The sequence below is a fragment of the Passer montanus genome, unplaced genomic scaffold, assembly GCF_014805655.1.
Source record: "Passer montanus isolate IOZ18808 unplaced genomic scaffold, ASM1480565v1 scaffold150, whole genome shotgun sequence".
Lineage (NCBI taxonomy): Eukaryota > Metazoa > Chordata > Aves > Passeriformes > Passeridae > Passer > Passer montanus.
This window is the reverse complement of record NW_024362052.1, coordinates 171,145-191,672: the sequence shown is the minus strand read 5'-3', so window position 1 is coordinate 191,672 and position 20,528 is coordinate 171,145. Positions and strand designations below refer to the sequence as shown.

Genomic DNA, 20,528 nt, shown 5'->3' with positions numbered 1-20,528 from the left:
CAGCGTTATTTTAAACTGAATGTTCCTTTGGAATCAGCCTCACTGCAGTTTCAGCCACACACTCATATGCTGTCATCTGAATCACGGATCCCACTTGGCAGGGTATTCCCCTCTTTGCCTTGCTGAAGGGAAGAAAAAGAAACAGCAGCAAAAAGAGGCAGAGGAGACACACCCATGCTGTGGCCTGTCCCCTCCATCACTACCACCCCGGTGTGGGCAGGAGGAGCGACCCCAGCACGGGCTGTGCCTGGGCAGGCTCCTGTCTGAGCGCTGTGAACACCTCTGCCCCTCGCAGGACCCTTCCAGAGGTGCCATCCCCGCACCCTGTTTGGAACAGCCCCCAAGGCCACGGGGCTGTTGTAGCAAAGTGTGCAGTTGCATTTTCACCACAATTAGGTGCCTAATTGTGTGCCTGGGCCTGGCTGCTGTGTTTGCACGTGGACTTAATGATGATTTATCGAGGAGCTCTCTGGCCACACCTCGCGCTCTCCAGCCTGGCAGAGGCAGCCACAGGGTGAGAGGTGAGCCTGAGTTCTGGCTTCCCCCCAGCTTTTATTTTAAACTGAACGCCTGTTTCTCATGGGGTTTTTAAACCACTGGAGGAAAGGGAGAAGTCCAACTCCCAGTGTCAGTGTGAGACAAGCGCACTGCTGTACTAACAGCTGGGAAAAAGAGAAATTCCAGGGAAAAGGCTAGGGCCAGGTTAATAAATTAAATTTCCATGCGAGGCATCCAAACAGTGCTGATGTTGAACTTGACCAGTGGTGTGCTGTCAGGCAATAAGAACCTGTACCAGCGAAGGTCAAAAGGGGTCTTCTTTCAAGAGAGATAAATTCTCCGAGTCCTCTCTCAGGATCATCCAGCTGCCTTTTAACTCAGAACTGCCTGAACTCCAACACTGGAGTTACCAGGGCCAGCTCAGCTGCACAGCCACGTAATTGGACGCTTAATAGACACAGCACTGTGAAAATGTCTATTATTTCCCTTAGTGAAACACTTTTTAACTACAGCATCCAATCACTCTTTATGGCGTATGATGTCAAAAACACTTACTGCATAAGCAGAGATCTGTGTTTCTTTTGCCACAGACAATAAATCTTTAGTGTCTTCTCTTGCCACGCATCACTCCACTTGCTCTCAGGAGGCACCATACGCCTCTCTTTCCCTCTGCCTCTTCTAGCAAGGTCACTTTCCAGTGATGAAACAACTTTTCCAGAAGGTATAGTGTTCAATAATTAATACCTACTGATAATAGCTTCCCAAAGCAGTGCTTTAAAGCTCTAATGCTCATCACAGACTTGCAGTGGGAAGAACCCTTAAAATAGCTCTGAGTAGCACATCTGAAAATACCAGCCTCAGGAAGCTGGGGTGCATGACCGAACTTACGCCATGGCAACAGAGAGACCTGAAGCCCTGGTGGCAAAGGAAGCCCAGCCCTTCCTCTGACACCAGGCAGCATGGCTGTACTGCAGGTGTGAGCAGGTCAGGTCACCCCCGTGCACATGCTCCAGTGTCATCTCCCGAAGAGGCACATCTCCTGCTGCTCCCGCAAGTTCTGTGCCCACATGGTCCCCAGTGGGAGCATGCTCAGGAAGGTGCCCAGCTGCAGATGCTGAGGACTCTGCTTAGACTGTGTCAGACAGGTCAGGGACAGACCCTAATCCCAGAGTGGCAGCGAGCCCAGAGCACTGTTTCCCACTGCTGTTGCAGAGTTCCCTTCTCCCAGCCATCTCATTAGCACCAAACTGGCCTTCCCAGGCCACCTCCAGTGACAGCAGCCTTTGGCAAAAGCACGGCAAACGCCATCCCTGAGCATGTACTGGACAAAGCAGGGGATCAGCAGTTCCAGTGTTTCTCCTGGCTGACAGGGGGTGCCACGTGGCTCAGCCCGAAGGCAGCAGGTGAAGAAGTTATTCATAAAACTGCTCTTCAGAACCATCTCAAGAACAAAGCCTCCGTGCCACAACTTTCTACCTAAGGAGTGCAGTCCTTGATAAATGCAGGGGGCTCTGTGTAGTTCATTCTAGACTGGTGTAAGATCTGACTTGGCTTGGCTTGTGTATGTGTACAAGGTGAAATCTCTGCACCCTAAGCTTCACAACAAGTAAGAGTGTATTGATGGGAGAAAACCTGTTTTACGTTGTTCTTCTTTGGCCCCAAATGCCCTTGTCATGGTTTTTACAGTTTAACTCTCCCATTTTCGCCCCCTAGAAATGCACTGTGAACCCCTTCAGCTGGAGCAGTGACCCTCTGCTCCCAGCTGGTACTCAAGGCTCACCGGGGCAGCTCTCCTTCCCCCTTCTGGCATGTGCTTGTTTCATTACTTGGGGCTCACATCACCTCTGCACAGGTGCCTCAGTTGCCCTTGTCCCTTGAGAGAGCCCCGCTGCTCTGCCCAGAGGACACACTGCATTTAGGGATGTATGGCCCAGTGGGAAGGCACATCCTTCCCGCTGCTGCAGGGGACACAGCACAGTCCGTTACTCCTGACTTCTTCGAGCCAAAACCTAATATTACTTTCCTTTCTCTAAGCAGAGCATTTATGAGTTTATAAATCAGGACAGACTGACATCAAACATGCCCTGAGAGTTCCTCGGAGCATTCACAGGGTGCCAGCTGGGCATGTGGCTGGCTTGGGAGGAAAGGGCCTTAATTACAATCAGCATAGGAAAAATTTAAGGAAAGAGGAAGAGTTCTTTCAGAGAATTCCCACAGTTCTAATGCACAGATTCCTATGTACAATGGAAAAGTTATATCCATTATATTCTCCTAATCCTTCAAACACCCTTCCTTTCTATTGTAAATGTTGGTATCGCAGGGAAAAACCTTACTGAGCTGCCGTAATCATGGAGCCGATGGGCCCCGATGACCTGTAACCACCTGCTGGGACACACTGATGTCACCAGAGGGAACCGGTGCTGCTCCAGTGTAGGAGCAGGTGGGCTGGGAGGGGCCTTCCCAGCATTCCCATCACTCCCCGTCCACTTCACTGGGGAGCCGTTGTCTAGAGATGTTGTTTTAGTAAAGGCATGACAGCAAATGAGTGGTTGTGGCTGGGCTGTGAGAGATACTCTAGGCACTCACAGCTCCCCAAGGGGGCAAACAGAGATGGGAACAGGGCAGCAAAGCAGTCCTGAGAGACAGGGAAGCAGCCCATGGAAGAGGGGGTGCCCTCAGATGTCCTCTCTGTCTCTCCTGGGTGAGCAGGAAACTCAAGAGTTTCTGGGGGATTCCCAAATTCAGGGGTGCTCAGCTGGGCTGGGAACATCCTTCCCAGAATGGAGTGATATCCTCAAAGCCTTGGGCACTGCTCTGAATGTTCAATTCTAAATAACCAATTTTCTTTTGGATCATAATATGCTCATTCTGTTCATCATTTTATAGCCTTTCCAGATTTTAGTAGGTTCTGTTTTACTATAATGTAAAATAAAATATCATCCATCTACCTGGGTACAGAAAGATAAAAAACATGCTACAAACTCCTGTGTGCTTTGCACCTTCACTTCCTGTCTGCTCAGACAGGCAGTTTGCATCCAGAAAGGGAACTTCTATTTCACACTAGTAAAGCATTTCTGTTGTTCCACTGGAAAAAGATGATAATGAACTCCAAGAAAATCTACTCCTTTTTCATTGGCTCAAACTGTTTTACACTGCTGTGTGTGGCCTGCTGGACTAATAAAATAAAGACAAGGGAAGGCTATGGGAGAAAACTGCAGACAGAAATGTGTCCGAGGAACAACCATTACCTAGGAAGGAGCAGTACAGGGCCCCAGAGCACCCACAAAGCTGCAGCAGGGAAGTGCTGTTCTAGGAAGGCTGTCACCCCATTCCCAAGGTTAGGTTCACAGCCAGATGTGTCACCTGTCCTGAGGCTGCAGGTCAGGGACAGTGCTCCTCTTCGTTGGTCACCTGTCCAGCACGGCTTGGAGCCTGGCAGGAGCTGAGCCCACCTGAAATGCAGTGGTTGATCTCATGTAGCATTTGGCCACCAGTTCCCAGAAGTTACAGAATTCTTTTCGGAGTGACTGGGAGGGGACAGACCTGTGTGCACCCACAAACCCTCTGTGACAGGGAGCAGCATCGGTAACCATCGCTGTGATCTGCATTACCTTCCTTGGAACCTGTGTTTAAACTGCAGGAGGCTGTGACACAGCCAGCCCACAGTCAGTGGTCAGGAAATGTTCTGCCTGGGGAACACCTGGCCAGTTCAAAATGCAAACAACTGAAGTATTATTGGGGTTTTGTTAACACTTTATGGATCTGTAGTTCAGAATGCACTTAAACGTGCAAAAACTGATTTAAGAACAAAAGTAATTTTGACTAATGGGAATACAGTAATAAGATCGGAGGAAATAGATGTAATTTTGGATCACTTTTCTTCTCCCTTTCTCCACTGTCTGCCTCTCCCATGCAGCAGTCACATCTAGCAGCAGGTCTGCTGTAGTTCTTCCCAACTGTTAAAGAGCTGTAGGGGAAAACAGGTCCCTCCACCTGCCTTCTTTTGGATAATGTTGTGCATAAAAGAATTAACATGTGCAACTGCTTACAGGCTCTAGAGCCCCGGGTTGGGCAGGGCCTGGGCACATCTGAGCATCCTCTGAACTGCAGTAGCTGCAGTTCACCACAGATTTGTAACAACTCACCCTGGGTGACTGAACAAGCTCGGGCTGCCACAGCTATGGCCAGTGATAGCACACCTGCCAGGTGAGACAGAAACTCACTTTCTAGAAACAGCTTTTCCAAGGCGTTTTCACATGCCTTTGCTGTTGGTTAGAGGAGCAGAGCCCAGTGACAGGGAAACCAGCCTAGTTCTGTTCACCTCATTCTGTCACTGCCTCCTATGTCAGAGCCCCTCTAGCTCTCGTCACTTATTTCCAGCATCACCTGACTCTGTTGTATCAAGTATTTGTGCTGATCTCCTCCAAAATGGCAGTGGAACCACAGCCTAGACTTTTTTAAACGTGCTGTGGAAGAACACATGGACCTCTCACTTAAATCTGCCAAAGCAAGAATGCCATTTGAACGCTAATCTAGATAAATGGCACATAAAATTGATCTGGATGAATACACATATCAGTATAAACAGAGGTATGGGTGTTCATTGTGTGGAAATGCAACCTTTGTGCGAGGTGTTTTTTCATTTCCATCCCCTTTTGCTGAAGAGTGTGTGAATGCAAACGCTTCCTCGGCGCTGCGTGCGCGTTACCCGTGCGAGCAGCTCCCATACAGCGATGTATGTATGTGTAAATTGTGTGAATGTAAATATAGATAGGCCATATGTCCCCAAAGTCCCAAAAGAGCATCTGATGTTGATATGTAGACAGTGTGTTAAGGACCTTCCTAATTAATAAGCCAGATTAAAAACCTCTTGGCAATCAATTAAGATTAATGACAGAAGTCATTCTGTCTCCCCCTCCGCCCGCGTCTCGGGCTGTGAAAACCCTGGGTCGGGAAACTTTAATCCTGTTATCTGCTGCCTCCTTCATCTGCAAAGCCTGGAGATTAGCTCAGCGGCCATTCCCGAATCCCGGCCAGCCGCTCGGACAGCTGCCCTGTGCTGCCAGCTCGCAGGGGAGGAATAATCTGGGCAGGGGAAACAGGCCTGGTGCATCACTCTACTGCAGCTCACTTCATGAGAAAGGTGTCGTGAGGATGAGGAAAACAAATGTGCTTGTTGCTTGGGAATCCTGCACAGTGAAACACTCGGTGATTACCAGCCCCTGCCCTGCCCAGGGAAAGGTTTCCTTTGGCTTGGCCTGGGGGGCTGCACTGCTTGTGTGCTGACAGGGAAGCTGTGGGACACCTACGGCACATCCCTGCTGCCCCCAGCACTGGCGCTCCTTTCTCCATGGCTGTCATCCTGTGCCGCATGGCCTTGGAACTGACAGGCAGGTTGGTTTCTTCCTGTTCTCCCATTCTTATCAATGCTCACAGAGGGATGAGTCCCGAAGGCTTGTTTAAGAGAGCAGCAGACTCATCTGCACCAAGGGAGGCAGTGCCAAGAACTGCTGCCTACGTAGCTGGGAAAATATCCCTGTTTCTCCTGACACCAGCACAACATCCTCTCTTCAGCAAGATGGTCCCGCCCGCTTCCACTGACTGACAGCAAATCCGCCTGCCAGGAGAGCCACCCTAGTCGGGATGGGCACCTGCCAGGCAGCCAGCCAGACCCTCCTGAAAGCAGCTCAGATTACACGGAGAGGCCGTGACTCCAGTGACCAGGAGCTTCCTTTTGGAGGGAGCACTGCTAGCCACATCTTGCACGTGCAGAATGTACTACTTCTGTATTATGCAGAGATGTTCAAAAGTAACAGTTTAAACAGATGTTTGTGGTAACTCTGCAGCCATTATTAGAAAAGACCTTTAAAGCAGGCAAATACTAACAGGCTTAAAAACAAGCACATGTGTCTTCCTGTTTAAAAAGGCTGGTTTGTACATGGAAGTGCAAGCTGGAAGTATTCTATAGTTCTCCTCTCTTCTGATTCTTTTAGAATGAAGTACAGTCTTCCTTTGCTTTTACCACTGACTCCTATTTCTCTCCTGATAGGGAAAAATCTTCACTACAAGTGCCATGAGCTATTTGTGGACTTAAATATTAAATATAAATGCACACAGGATCAGAGTCTCAGCCACCATTACATTACAGCAAGCTTAGACAAAGAATCCAAACTGCTGGTGATCACCTTGTGGTGCTAAACTGTGACTTGGAAAACAAACACAAGGTTTTAGAGGAAAAACTAGCCCCTGAGGCTGGCACTGTGCCCCTGTGCCAGACTGTGTTCCTGGGCAGCCCCAGACTCCTGGGAAAAGAAGTTCAGTACAGACCCTTGGACACTGAACTGGTTTATCAGAGTAGCCCAGACTGCTGTGGCTCAGTCTTCTTTGCCCCTTTAATAAAAAAAAGAAAGCAAGTCTAGCTAGGAGCACAGAGACAGGGTAATGCATCATTTATAAATTACCTTGTTAGCGCAGAAAACACCACATGGCTCTGCAGCCGAAATCTCCTGCTGCGGACTTGCTCTGTTTGATGGGAGCCCTTCAAAAGCGCTTGTGGCTTAATGGAGGCTGTTTGTGGGGCCCTCGATCCATACCTGCTGTCCTCATCCCTCACTGGGAGCCCGGCGCAGCTGCTGCGGCGTGCAGCTGTCTCTGAAGTGGCTGCATGTCCTCGGCCCCCAGCACAGCCAGCCCGTGTTGGATCTCTGGATTTGTGCCTGAGGCGAGCTGGGGAGCAGCTGTGTCCAAGCCGTGCTACCTTTAGTGTTGCAGCCCCTGGGCCCCACGTGCCCCGGCCTGCCCCGCGCTCTGCGGCCGCCACACAGCTGTGCCCCCAGCCTGCTCGGTGTGCCCACACCTGGGCGCTGCCCGCCTCCGGCAGCCGCGGCTCCCGGGGCTCCAGCCTCCCTGGCAGCCTCCCGGCACGGCCCTCACACCACCTGCCGCACGGCACAGCCGGGACAGCGCGGGGATGCACCAGCAGCTCACTCTGCTTTGATACTTCGTGCCTAAATTTCAGCTGCCTGATCAAGCACTGCAATTCAGCAGTGAATTCTTTTACGAATGGAACTGACAAGTTCTTAAACAGTAACAGAAAGATGATGAAATAGAACAACTCCACGCCTCCACGCGTGCGTATGTGTGTGTGTCCATGCACACTTGTGCACTGACACACACCAAGGGCCTACCATGGGCTCTCCACCCAGTGTGTTAGGAATTAGGAAAAAGATACCATTTTTTCCCCAAGACGGCAAACACTGTGCAGACAGAAATGGCACTCTGCAGTGACACAGGTCACATCTGACCCAACACTCCTTTAGGCACAAATATCACTCCTTTTCCCTTGAGCTACTGCTCTTTTTCACAAGCCAAGGTGCTGGCCAGTGTTGCTGGCCAGTGTCAGGCCCAGGGAAGGGAGGTGTCTGACTGCACAATGGCTCAGCAAAGCCTGCCCCCAGGGCAATCCTTACAGTAACTCCCTGCCTTTAGGGGCATAAATCCTCAAATCAGGGTCTGATTGACACTTTTTTAGCCTTTTCAGGCACCCCTTCTATGTTCCTGTTCACATTGAATTTACCTGTTAAACTGTATTGTGCCATGTATTTTGTGTGTAGATTGCTGCTGTTATTGCTGCTCCATGTCACATGCATCATTCATGCAAACAGTGACTAATCTGCCACGGTAACAATGCTAACAGCTGTATCCAGCTGTGCTCTCCACCTGCAGCATGACACTTGGCCATTCTGCTGCTTCCAACACTGGCCTTACCTTAGTCTCACCTCTTCATTCTTTTGAACAGCACCAAACTTCATCCGGGGAAAATAATCAAAATTCCTGTTACCTCCCATTCTATCACATGTAACTCCCTCCCCTTCAGCCCTCTCATCCTTTCTGTGGCCTTCATGTTGTATGGTGCTTAGACAGGGCTCTGTAGTACGTGAGACTGTGACCTGTGCCATCCTGCTTAAGGAAAAGCATTTGCTCCCGTGGCTCTTGCCAAGTGCCACAAACAGGAAGCTGAGTGGATGCAGGAGGTAATGCTGACATTCAAAATGATACTTTCCTGAGGAGCAGCAATCAAAAATACTTGATCTGGTTTCACTGTCAGAGGTGCAAACAGCAGTTCTGTGTCCTCAGCAGCATTTGGGTGAGAGGCCCCTTTTTCAGTGGCCACAGATGTTTGAGGAGAAAGGACTGTCTGAGAAACACATTTCCTCACCTTTTCCTTCTGTGAAAAGTGTCACTGGTGCGGAAGCGCAAAGCTCTAGGAAGCAACTTGCGCGGACATTATTGCCAGCCTCTGCAGTTACAGACAGCTGGGTGTGAGAGCGATTTGTGTGCTTGTGACAGGAGTTTGCCCTGCACGGGCTGTGTTCCTGTTGAGCACACACCACATCCAGTACCCCTCCCTCTGCCTGCAGGAACCCTGTGCCAGTGCCGCGCATCCAGGCTGGTGCCACGCGTCTGTCACCACACAGATCGTGTGGTGTGTCACCCTTCCCGTGTGCCACTGCGGTGGCCCCCCACCCGCCAGGCCAGAGCCACCACGCTGGCCGTGTGCCGCGCACCCACCTGGTCTCCTTGCTGAGGCCGCATCAGCGAGACTCTGTCGTACTGGCGCCGCAGCAGCGCCCACAGCGCGTCCAGCCGGCCCTGCGGGGACACAGGGGCTCAGTCAGGGGCAGCAGCGGCATGGGGGCTGCCGGGGCCATCCTGGGCACCTGCAGTGCAGCTCCACTTCCCTGGAGCCAGGCAGGCCGAGCTCAGCCTGGCCTGTGTTCCCTACAACCACTGTGGTGCTGCTCCTGCCCACGTGGAGTGCCAGGGAGGGCACTCACCTCCCGGGGAGCGGAGCCGGTTAGGAGCATCCCGCTCTGCACGGATGGTGCTGGGCCTTGCCTGTGTGCCTGGACATCACAGCTTCAGGGCTTTCTGGGTGTCACTAGGGACCCGCAGGCACTTGGGAAGACAGCAGTATCCCAGAGTGCCACCTACACCTGGGTGCTTTCTGCTCTTAACACCTAAAGGAGGCAAGGTGTTTGCAGACCCACCCTCTGCCTGTAGGCAGTGCTTGTGTTCTGTTTGCAGGTGACTCAGAGCACTGTTCTTATGAGCCAGATAGAACAATTCACTTTTTATCAGAACTCTTGCATTACATTGTTTCATATAATTTTTTGCTTTTTTTGGTTTGTCATGACAATGTGTGTTTAAAACTTAGTGTAGCAGCTACAAACTGTGCAGTTTTGGGTTTAATTAGTTCTACTAAGCCAACAAAGCCCCCATAGATTTTAATGCTGTCACTGTACAATATGTCCCTTTTTAAGGGGAGGCAAACAGAACGTGGCAGTAATGATCAAGTATTGCATTTAGGGCTACAAACTGCTCCTGCCATTCCTGCTGAGTAGGTGTTCCCTTCGAGAATAGCACATTGCACTTGAATGGGAACACTTGGAAAGTAAGGCACGGCTCAGCCTGCATAAGGCACAAAGAATCCAGCCCTTAGTAACAAATCGTACCAAAGACTGAACAGATACCTTGATTGGTGTGTACCACTTCTGCTGCATGGCTGGTGAGGTAGGCTTTCGTTTAGGTGGTTTAGGGTGAAAAGGTTCTTCTGGTTCTTCTGGGAGTTTCACCACAGCATTCTTTGCTTTTTCCAACCTGGCCCCTTCTTCTGTGGAGCCTTTGTCGCCCCAGCGCACCTGAGGAAAGGCAGAGTTCAGATGTGAGTGCACCTCAGGGCAGGGACAATGCTGCAAATAACAGGATAAATCTGGAAGAAGTGCTGGATAAACGAGAGAGGAAGTGCTGAGGAGATCACTACCTCTTCATTATGGTAACAACAGTCTTAGGTAAAGGTCTGTAAGTAAGTCTCAGTAGTGAAAGAAAATCCTATCTTGCTTCACATGGGCGACAGGGAATCTGTGAAATCTTCTCTAAGTAATGATAAAAAAATGTAATTTCCACTTCTGATTTATTCTAAAATACCAGAACTTAATCTGGCACCCATGAAAGGCAAGATTTCTGAACCCAGGTCTCCTAGCCCAGAGAGTTTTCAAGAACCCCAGTGTAGTTTTAATGTGATGCTTAAGGAGGTTTGGGCAGAAGCTCCTTGAACCTGCTCAGTTTTCCATGTTGTCCTGCAGGAAGATACACACTGCAGAAATGCAGGTGAAGCTGTCTACCCTGCCTAAGTGCATGCAGAACATGCAACACTGTGTATGTTAATGTTAACTGTGTATGTTACACTGCTCCAAGTGTGTGTATATATATATAATATCATATCATATGCAGTTGAAAGAGCAGCAAACCAGGGTTATTACTGCTGGGGAGACAGACACATATTCCCACTTCCATACAGACTGTACTCACTGTCCTCAGGAGATGAAATACATGGAAAAACCTCCCCACTAAGAGGGATAATTCACCTTGCTGCAGGAATCCTCTTTCACCTTGTAACTGCAGGCACCATGCAGCAATCTGAGCAGGGGTGTTTGCTGTACTGCACACAGAAACCAGCCTGGACAAGGCAGTTCCCTTCTCATCCAAAAAGTAACAGCTAAAAGATTGAGAGTGCTTAGTGACAGTGGCCTGGATCATTTCAACAAGACTTGCCATAATCATGCCATTTGCTGGGATCTGGCCTGCCAGGAGGCCCCTGTACACCTGTCTTTCACTGTGATCAATGGCACTTGTACAGGGCTTGTCATGTGGCTGCTAACATGTATTTTAAACACTGTTAAAACCATTAGCTGGTGGATCTCACTGAAAAAATTAACTCCTCCTTCAGGGAGAAGCCAGTTCACCCAGGAGAATCCAGAAGTGGTGGAATCTGACCACCCAATTTTGACATAAAAATTAATTAATGTAACAGGTGGGGTCTGGCAATGACATCACAAACCCGGAAACAATGCCAAAAGACAGAGCGAGGAGAGCAAACAGCACTGCCCAAGCTATGTGGGACTGCCACAGAGCGGTGGAGCGAGTGGGGAAGGCAGGAGTGGATGGGTACCTGCCCCAGTACAGGAGTGGGAAGTGCAAGGGTGAGAGTTCAGTCCCTTCCCTTCTCCAGAAGGGGAGGCTGCCAGAGGAATCAGGATGCCGGAGGAATGGCAGAATAAAACAGGCCAGAGAAGCAATAAAAACCAGATGACTCCATGCCACAAGGACTGCAAACATGGAAGAAATGTCATGACTGGGCCAGCAAGTTTGTCACTGGCCATGGCACAGAAACCACCTCTACCTGCCAGGTAAGGAACAACCTCCCTTGGGGTGTTTTCTCTCGCTTCTGCCCCAACTCTCCAAAGGAGCAGCGTGCTCTTCTGAGCCAGGGAGAGCTGTGAACACTGTCCTGCTCTCCCAACAGCCTGAGCCCATCTTCCCAGCCCGCCCCAGACACGGCAAGGCAGAGGTGAAGCTCCTCACTCAAACCCAGAGGCACTGACCATCGGTGTCCAGCCAGACCTGTCACTGCTCTGGGGTCTCAGGGACAGAGCCACAGCCCCACAGAGGGGGGGCTTTTTTCTAGGGCCCATGATTACGCTGGCAGGAATTTCAGTTGGTTAACTTTTTTAGCCCTTAGTCTTGCACAAAATTCCTACCACAGATGAAAAGGTTTTCTAACCCAATCATCAGTTTCTACCCTCATTTGCATTTTTGCCATGGGCTGAACATGTCTTTCTTTGTGGTCCTGATGTCACTTGTGTTCATGAGGTTTCTGCTCCATTGTGCAGGATCCCATTTGGGAGCCCCTCCTGGAGGCTATCATAGTTTCCCTCAAATCCAGGCTTGTAATTCTTGATGTTGGAAAGCATTTCCTAGTTTGCTTCTGAAAAACACTGCACAAAATGTTTGCTTTCTGTGAAATCTGAAGCTCTTCTAAATTAGCAATTCTGAACTGCTGAAGAAAATGCATGTAAGTGACACAGCTTCAAACCTGCATGCTCTGCTTCTGCATTTAAAAAGTACTCGAGCAAAGCTGATTAGGCCACTATCTTTAAAGTTTCATCAAGACACCTCAGTATGGCCGAGGTGGGTGTTTCAGACAGAGACAGCTTCCTGGACTGCAGTTAGGAACTGCTTTGCACATTCCATATAGGCTGACTTGACTACAAAACCTGCCATAAGGATGTGCCCATAAGGATGCACATTCTTCATTCTGTTTTAATTAACATGATGCTATCGTGTCTCTTCAAAGACAGGCTCTGTTGTCGCTGCGAGTCCCTCTGGGATCAAGCCTCTCCTCAGCGTCACCATTGTCAGCGCATTTGGCTGGCCCACACTTGGGGGACTTATGTTTCACTGTAATTCCTTCCAAAACACGCAGAAAAGGCTCTCACTCTCTCTTTCTCATTAGCGTGATGGAAAGAGCATGTCTTGAGGCAGCTATTTAAAGTCCCAGTCAAATGGAACTACTGAAAGCTGTTCTTTCAGAGGCAAGGTCAGAATTGTTCGATATGGTAACAAATTTTCCAAGGCTTATGCCAGTGGGAAGAAAAGCACACATTATGGCCTTGTATTTTCAGTGCACTGTCAAGTCTTTGTTTCCACACTTGCAGCCTCAGAGAGCTCGTGCTTGAGGGAACTGCCATCTCCAAAACATACCAACCTCCATCCTCTTAATTCCCCCAACTCCTCGTCCACCGTAGTAGGAAGCATCCACCGTGGGCCACTTCTTGGAAGGCAAGGGCTCCGGTTCTTCTTCCTGTAAGTACATTCAAATGGTATTTACTTTTCAAAGATGCTTCCACCCACACAGTGAATGTCTTTTCTGTATATTTCACTGGAGTTCCCAGAGCGTACCCTGTTGGTTGTGAAAGGGGTGCAAACACTGAGGACAGCAGAGCCTCCAGTGCGTTACTGCCTGTAAGAGGGAGAAGAATTCCCTTCTAAGGGGAATTCCTCAGTGTCTGAAATGACAGAGCAGGGGGAAAACACTGCCTAAGTCCTACATGAATCTTTATGTGTTGGACAAGGGCTATTCAAGCTTTCTGCTTTCAGTGCAGAATGTGGAAAACAAAGCTATCTTGGAATAAAGGCCCTAAGTGTTTCTTTGGATCAGGACTTAATTCAGGCCGCACTGAGCTGAGGCAGAGCAGAGATCTGGACTTCAGCAACCCTGTTCTCCTCTGAAGGCACCCCTGGGGCAGTCCTTTCTCTGGCAGCACTCAGACAAGGAGCCAGACACACGGTGCACAGGGAAGCACAGGAGCGGTTCTATGTGAGCAGCGTGGTAAGATGAGCACCATCAGACCATACCTCTTTTGGGGCTGGCGGAGGTGGAGGGGGATCCTTGATGACCTGGAAGAGCCAAACATAGGAAAGAATAAGGCACTGCAGTGGCAGCAGCCAAAGGCAACAGACCACGGTAAGAGTGACCTGCTTCCACCCGAGCCCCCACGACCGCCAGCAAGCTGGCAGCCTCTGCTGCCCGCTCCCCTGGGCATCCATCAGCGAGGCCTTCTGGAAATTACCACCATCCATCTGCCAGACCTGCCATCCCTGCCTGCAGACACTCTGGGCAGACGTGTCTGCCACCGCGCTTCCTGGCCGGATGAGCCTCAGCCGCCGTGAGGAATAGCCAGTGCCGAGACCCCGCAGAGTCCATGAGCAATCCTGGAGGAAAAGCGTCTGAGGCCTGTGTGAGGCCCTGCACAGCCGTGGGCCGAGCTGCCACTGCTGCTGCTGTGTGGCTGGGGAGTCTCTGACCCAGTGACAAGTGTGAAATGCCTTCTGGCAGCTCAGGCTTCACCTCTGGATGTCCTGGACGCTTCCGCAGCCCTCACATTTCCCACCTCCCAGCTCCATGACTGTGCAGTGCCTGCACTGCAGTCACACTCCCACACTTCTGACACTGCTCCGGGTGAAGCCCACTCCCGGGAGCATTTCTTACACTTCTATTTAAATCTCCCTACAGTCTCTTCCTGTTCCCTTTGCCACATCCACACTCTAAAGCTCAGAGAATGCCCAGCACTGACAGTCCCAGCAGGGGAGAGGCAGGCAAGGGACCCTCTCCACTGATTTGGCTGCAAGCTGCATGCACAGGCACTCCTCCTCGAGAAAAGCAGGTTTGCAAGCTAACCTTGTTAAGTTTTTTGGTGACATTGGGCCATGTTTTGGGTTTGGGATTGCCTGGAAATGACTAAAAAATACACCTTGAATATCAAGGAGTCCATTTTTGCTATGCCTTGATATTACACAAACATATCCAAAACTGCGCATGCTGACAAACAACTCAATGTAATACAGGCTTTAAGTAACTTAATTGAAATATGCCTTACTTGAGTCACTCTGTGCTATTTAATGTTAGTACTTTCATTAAACACTGCCTATGAGCAATACCATTGCAGACAGTCAGCACAATGCATGAAAGAAACATATTTTTCTGATCAGTAGAGTTTTCCATCTTGATTTACATTTCACTTCTCAGTGCCACCCAGGCAGTTACTACTGACTGCCTAAACAGGCTGTGGACTTTCAGCAATGCATAAAGGAATTCTGCCCAATAGCAGAAATAACTTATGGCACCCCTGGAACCAGCTTTCCACAGCCCTTCAGATTTAAGTTATGGAATGGCTCATTTGTCAAGCTCAGAGTGCTTTGGATGGATTGGAAAGTGACCTGTAGATTTCAACTCTGAGACATCCCTTTGCTGTTAGGATGTTGCAAAACCATGCCAGACATTACTTTTCTTTAAATAGCTCTGAACACTTTTTCTTCCTAGTCATCAGGAGTTTCCAGCATACTTAACAGAAAGTAATTATTTAATTAGTGAAACATTCCTGAGAGCCACACTGCTATCATTACCCTAACTGTACACGAAACAGCAACACAGAGGGATCGTGAGACAGATCCTGAGAGATACTTGGATGCTGAGTTGGATTTGCCAAAGCCTGGAGATATTCAGTTCTCGCTGAAAGCAATTAGGAGACTGGAAACAGTAAAGCAGCGCTTTCTCTCAATGAAGGGACACCTTGTTTAATTTCTGTCATTATTTCCATTTCACCTGTCCCTAACCATCATCCCAAAACAGTCTCTGTCTCTGTCAGGCCTGCCAGCTGTACAGGAGAAGGTCCTTCTGGGTGGATTTGTGTGCCCCCCTATGAAATGGCACTGCCCTTCCCCATCTACAGCTGTGCCACTCTGAAGGCTCACATCTGTCTGGACACAGACAGCTTTGCCCAGCCAACCTCTCCGTGATGAGGGATGGAATTCCTGCGGGCCCTGTGCCCATTGGGGATGTAGGAATTACAGCTCCCTCCCTGACAATCAAGGGAAACCTGACTTGTTTGAGCTTACTGTGGCTTCCTAAGGCAATAGTCAGTGGCAGCTTTTGCTCATCTCCTCAAGTGGAGGATCTAATCCTGTGCCAGCTCCTGAACTCGCTGAAGTTTGAGGGGAAATTCAGTTTAAAGCCAAGCAATCCATTAATTAGCTGTTATTTCTAATGGCTTCAGAAAATCAAACTTGTTTTAAAAGTGACAGTGGTGTGAGAAAATAATCTGCTTTGAGTAGCAGCTCCTCACCCTGCTGACAGCACTGGAATGTCAATGCCTGCATCCTTATGCTTCCACAGGCTCTCACACTCACACACTCGAATCACACGTGCACACACAAGGATTCTATTCAATCGTGTGATATTCCAAGTGAAATCATTAGAAAGCTGTTTATGAAGAAGAGAAATCCAAGGCACACGTGCAGCTCTGCATGGAGCTGCACACAGATCTGCACAGAGGAAGACCTGAATATTTTAAATTAACTTTCCCCAAGCTGGATTCAGATTGTTTCAGTGGCGAAGCCTCTGAATAATGCTGCTGTCTTATCATCCTCATGGAGATATGGGCTGCTTCCTCAGTTTGTTTGGTGTTATCATCAGTCTCTCAGGGCAAAGCTCCATCTCATTTAGTGAGTTGCAAAAAATGAAGGTTTGAGTTTGGAGAAGAACTGATTTCTTTAAAAAAATCATTAAAAAAAAGAAGTTGGTGCTTGAGGCAGCAGTGCCTCTGATCCACTCATTAACACTTCTCTGCCGCTCCATTATGTGGGCATTAGGAGATGTCAGCTCAGAGCCTACAGCCAGCTTGCTGCAATCATATGTTCCACAGCGAAGGACAAGTGACAGAACTGTCACAGTGAAACCCTTGAAAGTGGGGGACAAGGAAGCAAAAGGAAGAGGAGTCCCCCTGCCCCACCCTCTGAGTGTCCAAGGGACTCACACCATGGAACGCTGTGAGACTGAGCCCCAGCCAGGATGGAGCTGGGCTGCAGGCAGGGGACAACACACCCGCCTGGCTCCAGACACTTGTTCTGCCCACAACACCCTGCACCTCTCTTTTCCATTGGAATCTGACTCCTGTGCTCGTGCTCCTTGTTCCAGGAAACCAGGGAAGCAGAGCCAGAGGAAGGGAAGAGCAGGTCCTGCCCAGCCCTAATGCTGCCTCTCTCCTCAGGGACGCTGCCCTGAAGCCCAGGACTACTCAGCCACAAGTGGCCCTTCCAGTGATGGATGTCCAGGCCTCATGGGCAGGAGAGAAGGGCAGGAACTGAGCTAAAACCAGAAGGAAGGACCAGTGCTCTGCAGCAGGTTCAGTGCAACAGCGTGTGGGCCTGGAACACAGCAGTGCTGTAGCAGAGGTCTAAGATTGCCTTTTCTTTTGAAGTAACAAAATAGTACCCACAGGAGGTGGGAGGAAACACAGAGGGCACAAACATTTGAAGAACTATGGTTTTATAAGGCTGAAAATTGATAATATAGAACTATTCGCTGGACTGTTTCATGTAGCAATTTTAACTTATGAAGCTGGTTTCTGAATCAAGGTTAGTTTTTTTTTAAATAATAAAACCAGTAGTTTGCTTCTTACTGATTTGCCATGTTCCTTTTCCATAGGGAGGCTCATCATATGAAACCAAGTGGAGGTAAGGTGACTAACAGGAAGCTCCCTGGATTTCTGTTGGGCCTGTGCTGTGGTGAATGAGAACAAGCGAGGCTTTTTGTTCTCACCTCAGGAAGCCCAGACTGTGAGGGTGCAGATGGAGGCTGAGATTTCCTGCCCTGGACAGCCAGGGGCCCGATGGACCCTCCGGGTCACAAGGGCTGCAGCACGGTCAGTGAGAAGGCCACTTCCTCTCTGCCCCACATTCCACAAGCCCCAGACAAGAACAGGTACCCAGACCAGGGAAGCAATCTCCATTTCCCAAGTCCTCCATGCTGTCTTTGAGCTGAATGAATAATAAACTTCCCTGCTCCCCCAGAAAGGAATGGCAGGAGGAAAGTGATCAACACTGCTGCTGCTGGGGTGAGGATAGAGAGCACACTCAGATAAAAGAGATGGATGTGTGCAGGGATTATAAAAAAAAAAAAATAGGGATTTCCAACCTGAGAGCCCCTAATGGCCTACAAATACCAATTTTACTGAGAGCAGTTTTAAAGTGGTCCTTGATGTCAGGGTAACATCTGCACACCATTAAGGCCACCCCATTCCCAGTATCAGCACCATGCTGGTGCTGGTTCCTGTGCACGTGACGCAGACAGGCGGGGCCATGCCCAGTGGAGCCCCAGCGCTGGAGCTGCTCTCCCCAGCCCTTTCCTGCCTGTCACAAGCCCCCCCAGAGCTGCCTCCCCATCACTTCACAGTTTACTGCAGATCTGTTTCCACCCCAGCTTAGGGTGTAGGGGCTGTTCCCCAGGGTCTGTACTCACCACTTTGCAGCAGAGGGGCCAGAACCACCAGAGCAGGCCAAGCGCCACCAGCAGCAACAGCACGAGGACGGCAATGAGCGCTGCCACGCCACTGGACTGCGGAGACAGCAGGGACAGCGTCAGTGTCCCCAAAACACCCGCTCGCCCCAAAAGCCAGCAACAGTCCTGCTCAGCCCAGGGGCTTCCTTCTGATGTAAAGCTCATAAAACTGATAGCCCTGAGATCAGAACGAGGCCCAGCTTGAGGAAAAGAGAGAGCCCACTGCCTGCTGGGAATGAGCCATCAGACACCAAAGCGGAAGTCTCATCCTAAGACTGTGGATAACAGAGAGGTGCCCTTCTCCTCCATGAGGTCCCAGGTCTCACAAGTGGATTGGGGAGCACGCAGGGAGGTTTGTAGGCATCCCTACAAACAGTACACCTGTGAGGCTTTGATGCTGATCACCCAGACCCCTGCACAGACTGTGGCACGCTGACTCCCTGCAGCCGTGCTGTGGGAACCTGAAACTGAAGGAGGGAATGTTCCTGCTTCCAGCAATACTTGAACTACAGAACTGAGCAGCCCACCTCCCACGGCTCCAGTCCACTTCCTGGGGGCATCTTTATTCCTACACTTTAGGCTTTTGGAACAACACTGACAGAAACACAACAGCATCTCTAGGAAAATAAAAGTTATTCAGACTTCATCTGGGGAAAAAAGGAAAGGAGCGACCCAGGGAACCACTGAGACTGGGATACTGCATGAGCAGTCTTGTCTCAGAGGTGCTCCACTGCACATGGGGGTGGAACAGAGCCATATCCCAGGTGCAGTGAGGCACACAGGTACAGTGGTGCCTGGGTGCCTAATGTCGGGTGATTTTGTTTGTTTTCACTGCAGTAACGTGTGTTTGTTGGGAGGCTGTAACTTGTAACTCATCTCCCAGTCAGCCGTCAGCTGCTCAGCTCCCAGAATTAGTGAGCAGTTCTAGCAGTGACCCATTTCTTGAGTTGCCCATCTGCTACTATGGAAACAGCAGTTCTTGTGTGGAGCTGCCTTTGCTGCAGCACAGGCCAAGAGCAGAAACCAGAAAGAGACAAAAAAGGCTGCTGAGAAGCTCTTCCTGCTGCTGTGCACATCTGTACCTCTCTGCTTCCTGCCAGGACAGGCTGTGAGCACAGAGCAGCAGAGCTCAGTGGGAAGGCGGTGCCCAGCATCTCGCTCTGAGCTGCTTTGTGTCAGGGCTTTTCTGTTCCTCTCTGTGCACTCCTGGCAGTTCTTACAGGGGCACCATGTGCTGCCTCCTCTGCAAGGGCTGTGGTGCAGGCAGGCTGCAGCTGGGCTGCAGCAGCTCCTGTGCTGCACAGCCCTCAGCCACCCTGCTCGGGTGTACGGCTGGCGTGCTGCTCACTGACAGAGGCCCTGAAACAGAGAACTGTGATTTGGGCTCTGTGTTCCTTTGGTCCCAGCTCAGTGAGGCCTCCCCTCCTCACTCTGCAGGGCTGCACTCCATCTCTGATCTCTACAGCTGCACAAATTGTGAGGTTTTAAATGAACAGAATAAAAATGTCATTTTTTCTCTTTTCAGTTACTGATGTATGAGCAAAGGAATCCTGTTGGGAGCAGTGTGTGGTGATGGGCAAAAGAGATTCTCTCTGTGCTCCACGCCCAGTGGAAAAGCTGCTCTCCAGTCACACTTGAGGTAAGACACATTTACAGGCCCATGTGCACAGCACATGCTCGACACTGTGGGCTCATGTCTCCCTCCACAAATTCCAGCTGTCCTGTGTAATATAGAAGGAATTAAAGGACAGCAAAAATGTGAGAGTAGAAAATTCCTGTGTTAAGTTAGAACAGTCACTGGCTGCACAAGTGTGTGGTCTCTCCCAGAAGCAGTTTTTATCTCTTCCATAACCTGTGATCAGACTTAGCAGGATGTTCCCACTGCCTCCCTCCCAGGTGCAAGTGGGACGCTCAGGCCTCTGCTTGAACAGGCTGTGTGCCCGGATGAGCAAGAGCTGAGAGCCTCCACTCCTCACTCAGGTGCCAGAGTTACAGAGCATTGGCACCTCTGCAGGACTGTAACCTCTCTCCACACACAGGCTGAAGGGCCAGGCTTGTGCCCATCTGCTCCCTGCAGTCCTACAATGGGAAGAGCTGTGCCAAATGGGCCCCAGCTGATTGTCACGCCTGGCCCTCAGGACAGGTCTGTGAGGGCAGGGAAGCCTCCCAGTACTTGGAAAGACACAGCTTTGCACAGCAAAGTGGAAGCAGAGGTTTTGTACTCCGAGGTCTTGCAATGGCAAAGTCCAAAAAGAAACGGGGTGTGGAGATTTTACAAGGGGTTACAGAAGCC

The 20,528-nt window shown here is 50.1% G+C and overlaps 1 protein-coding gene and 1 long non-coding RNA gene across 3 annotated transcripts in view; one reads left to right on the top strand and one right to left on the bottom strand.

The window, feature by feature from the left end:
- LOC120498787 overlaps nt 1-20,524 on the top strand; it is a 180,091-nt gene extending 159,567 nt beyond the window's left edge. For both annotated transcript variants that reach the window (XR_005626743.1, XR_005626742.1), the window contains 3 exons: nt 13,056-13,203; nt 19,761-19,874; nt 20,132-20,524. This is a non-coding gene — a long non-coding RNA (uncharacterized LOC120498787). The remainder of the gene's footprint in view (nt 1-13,055; nt 13,204-19,760; nt 19,875-20,131) is intronic.
- Nucleotides 1-20,528, bottom strand: part of ANTXR2 (ANTXR cell adhesion molecule 2) — a 77,791-nt gene that overhangs the window by 16,421 nt on the left and 40,842 nt on the right. Inside the window, exons 12-16 of the mRNA XM_039701906.1 lie at nt 18,197-18,292; nt 13,756-13,797; nt 13,106-13,201; nt 10,032-10,199; nt 9,070-9,150 (exon numbers count right to left, since the gene is read on the bottom strand). Of these exons, the coding sequence (XP_039557840.1) occupies nt 9,070-9,150; nt 10,032-10,199; nt 13,106-13,201; nt 13,756-13,797; nt 18,197-18,292 (483 nt within the window). The remainder of the gene's footprint in view (nt 1-9,069; nt 9,151-10,031; nt 10,200-13,105; nt 13,202-13,755; nt 13,798-18,196; nt 18,293-20,528) is intronic.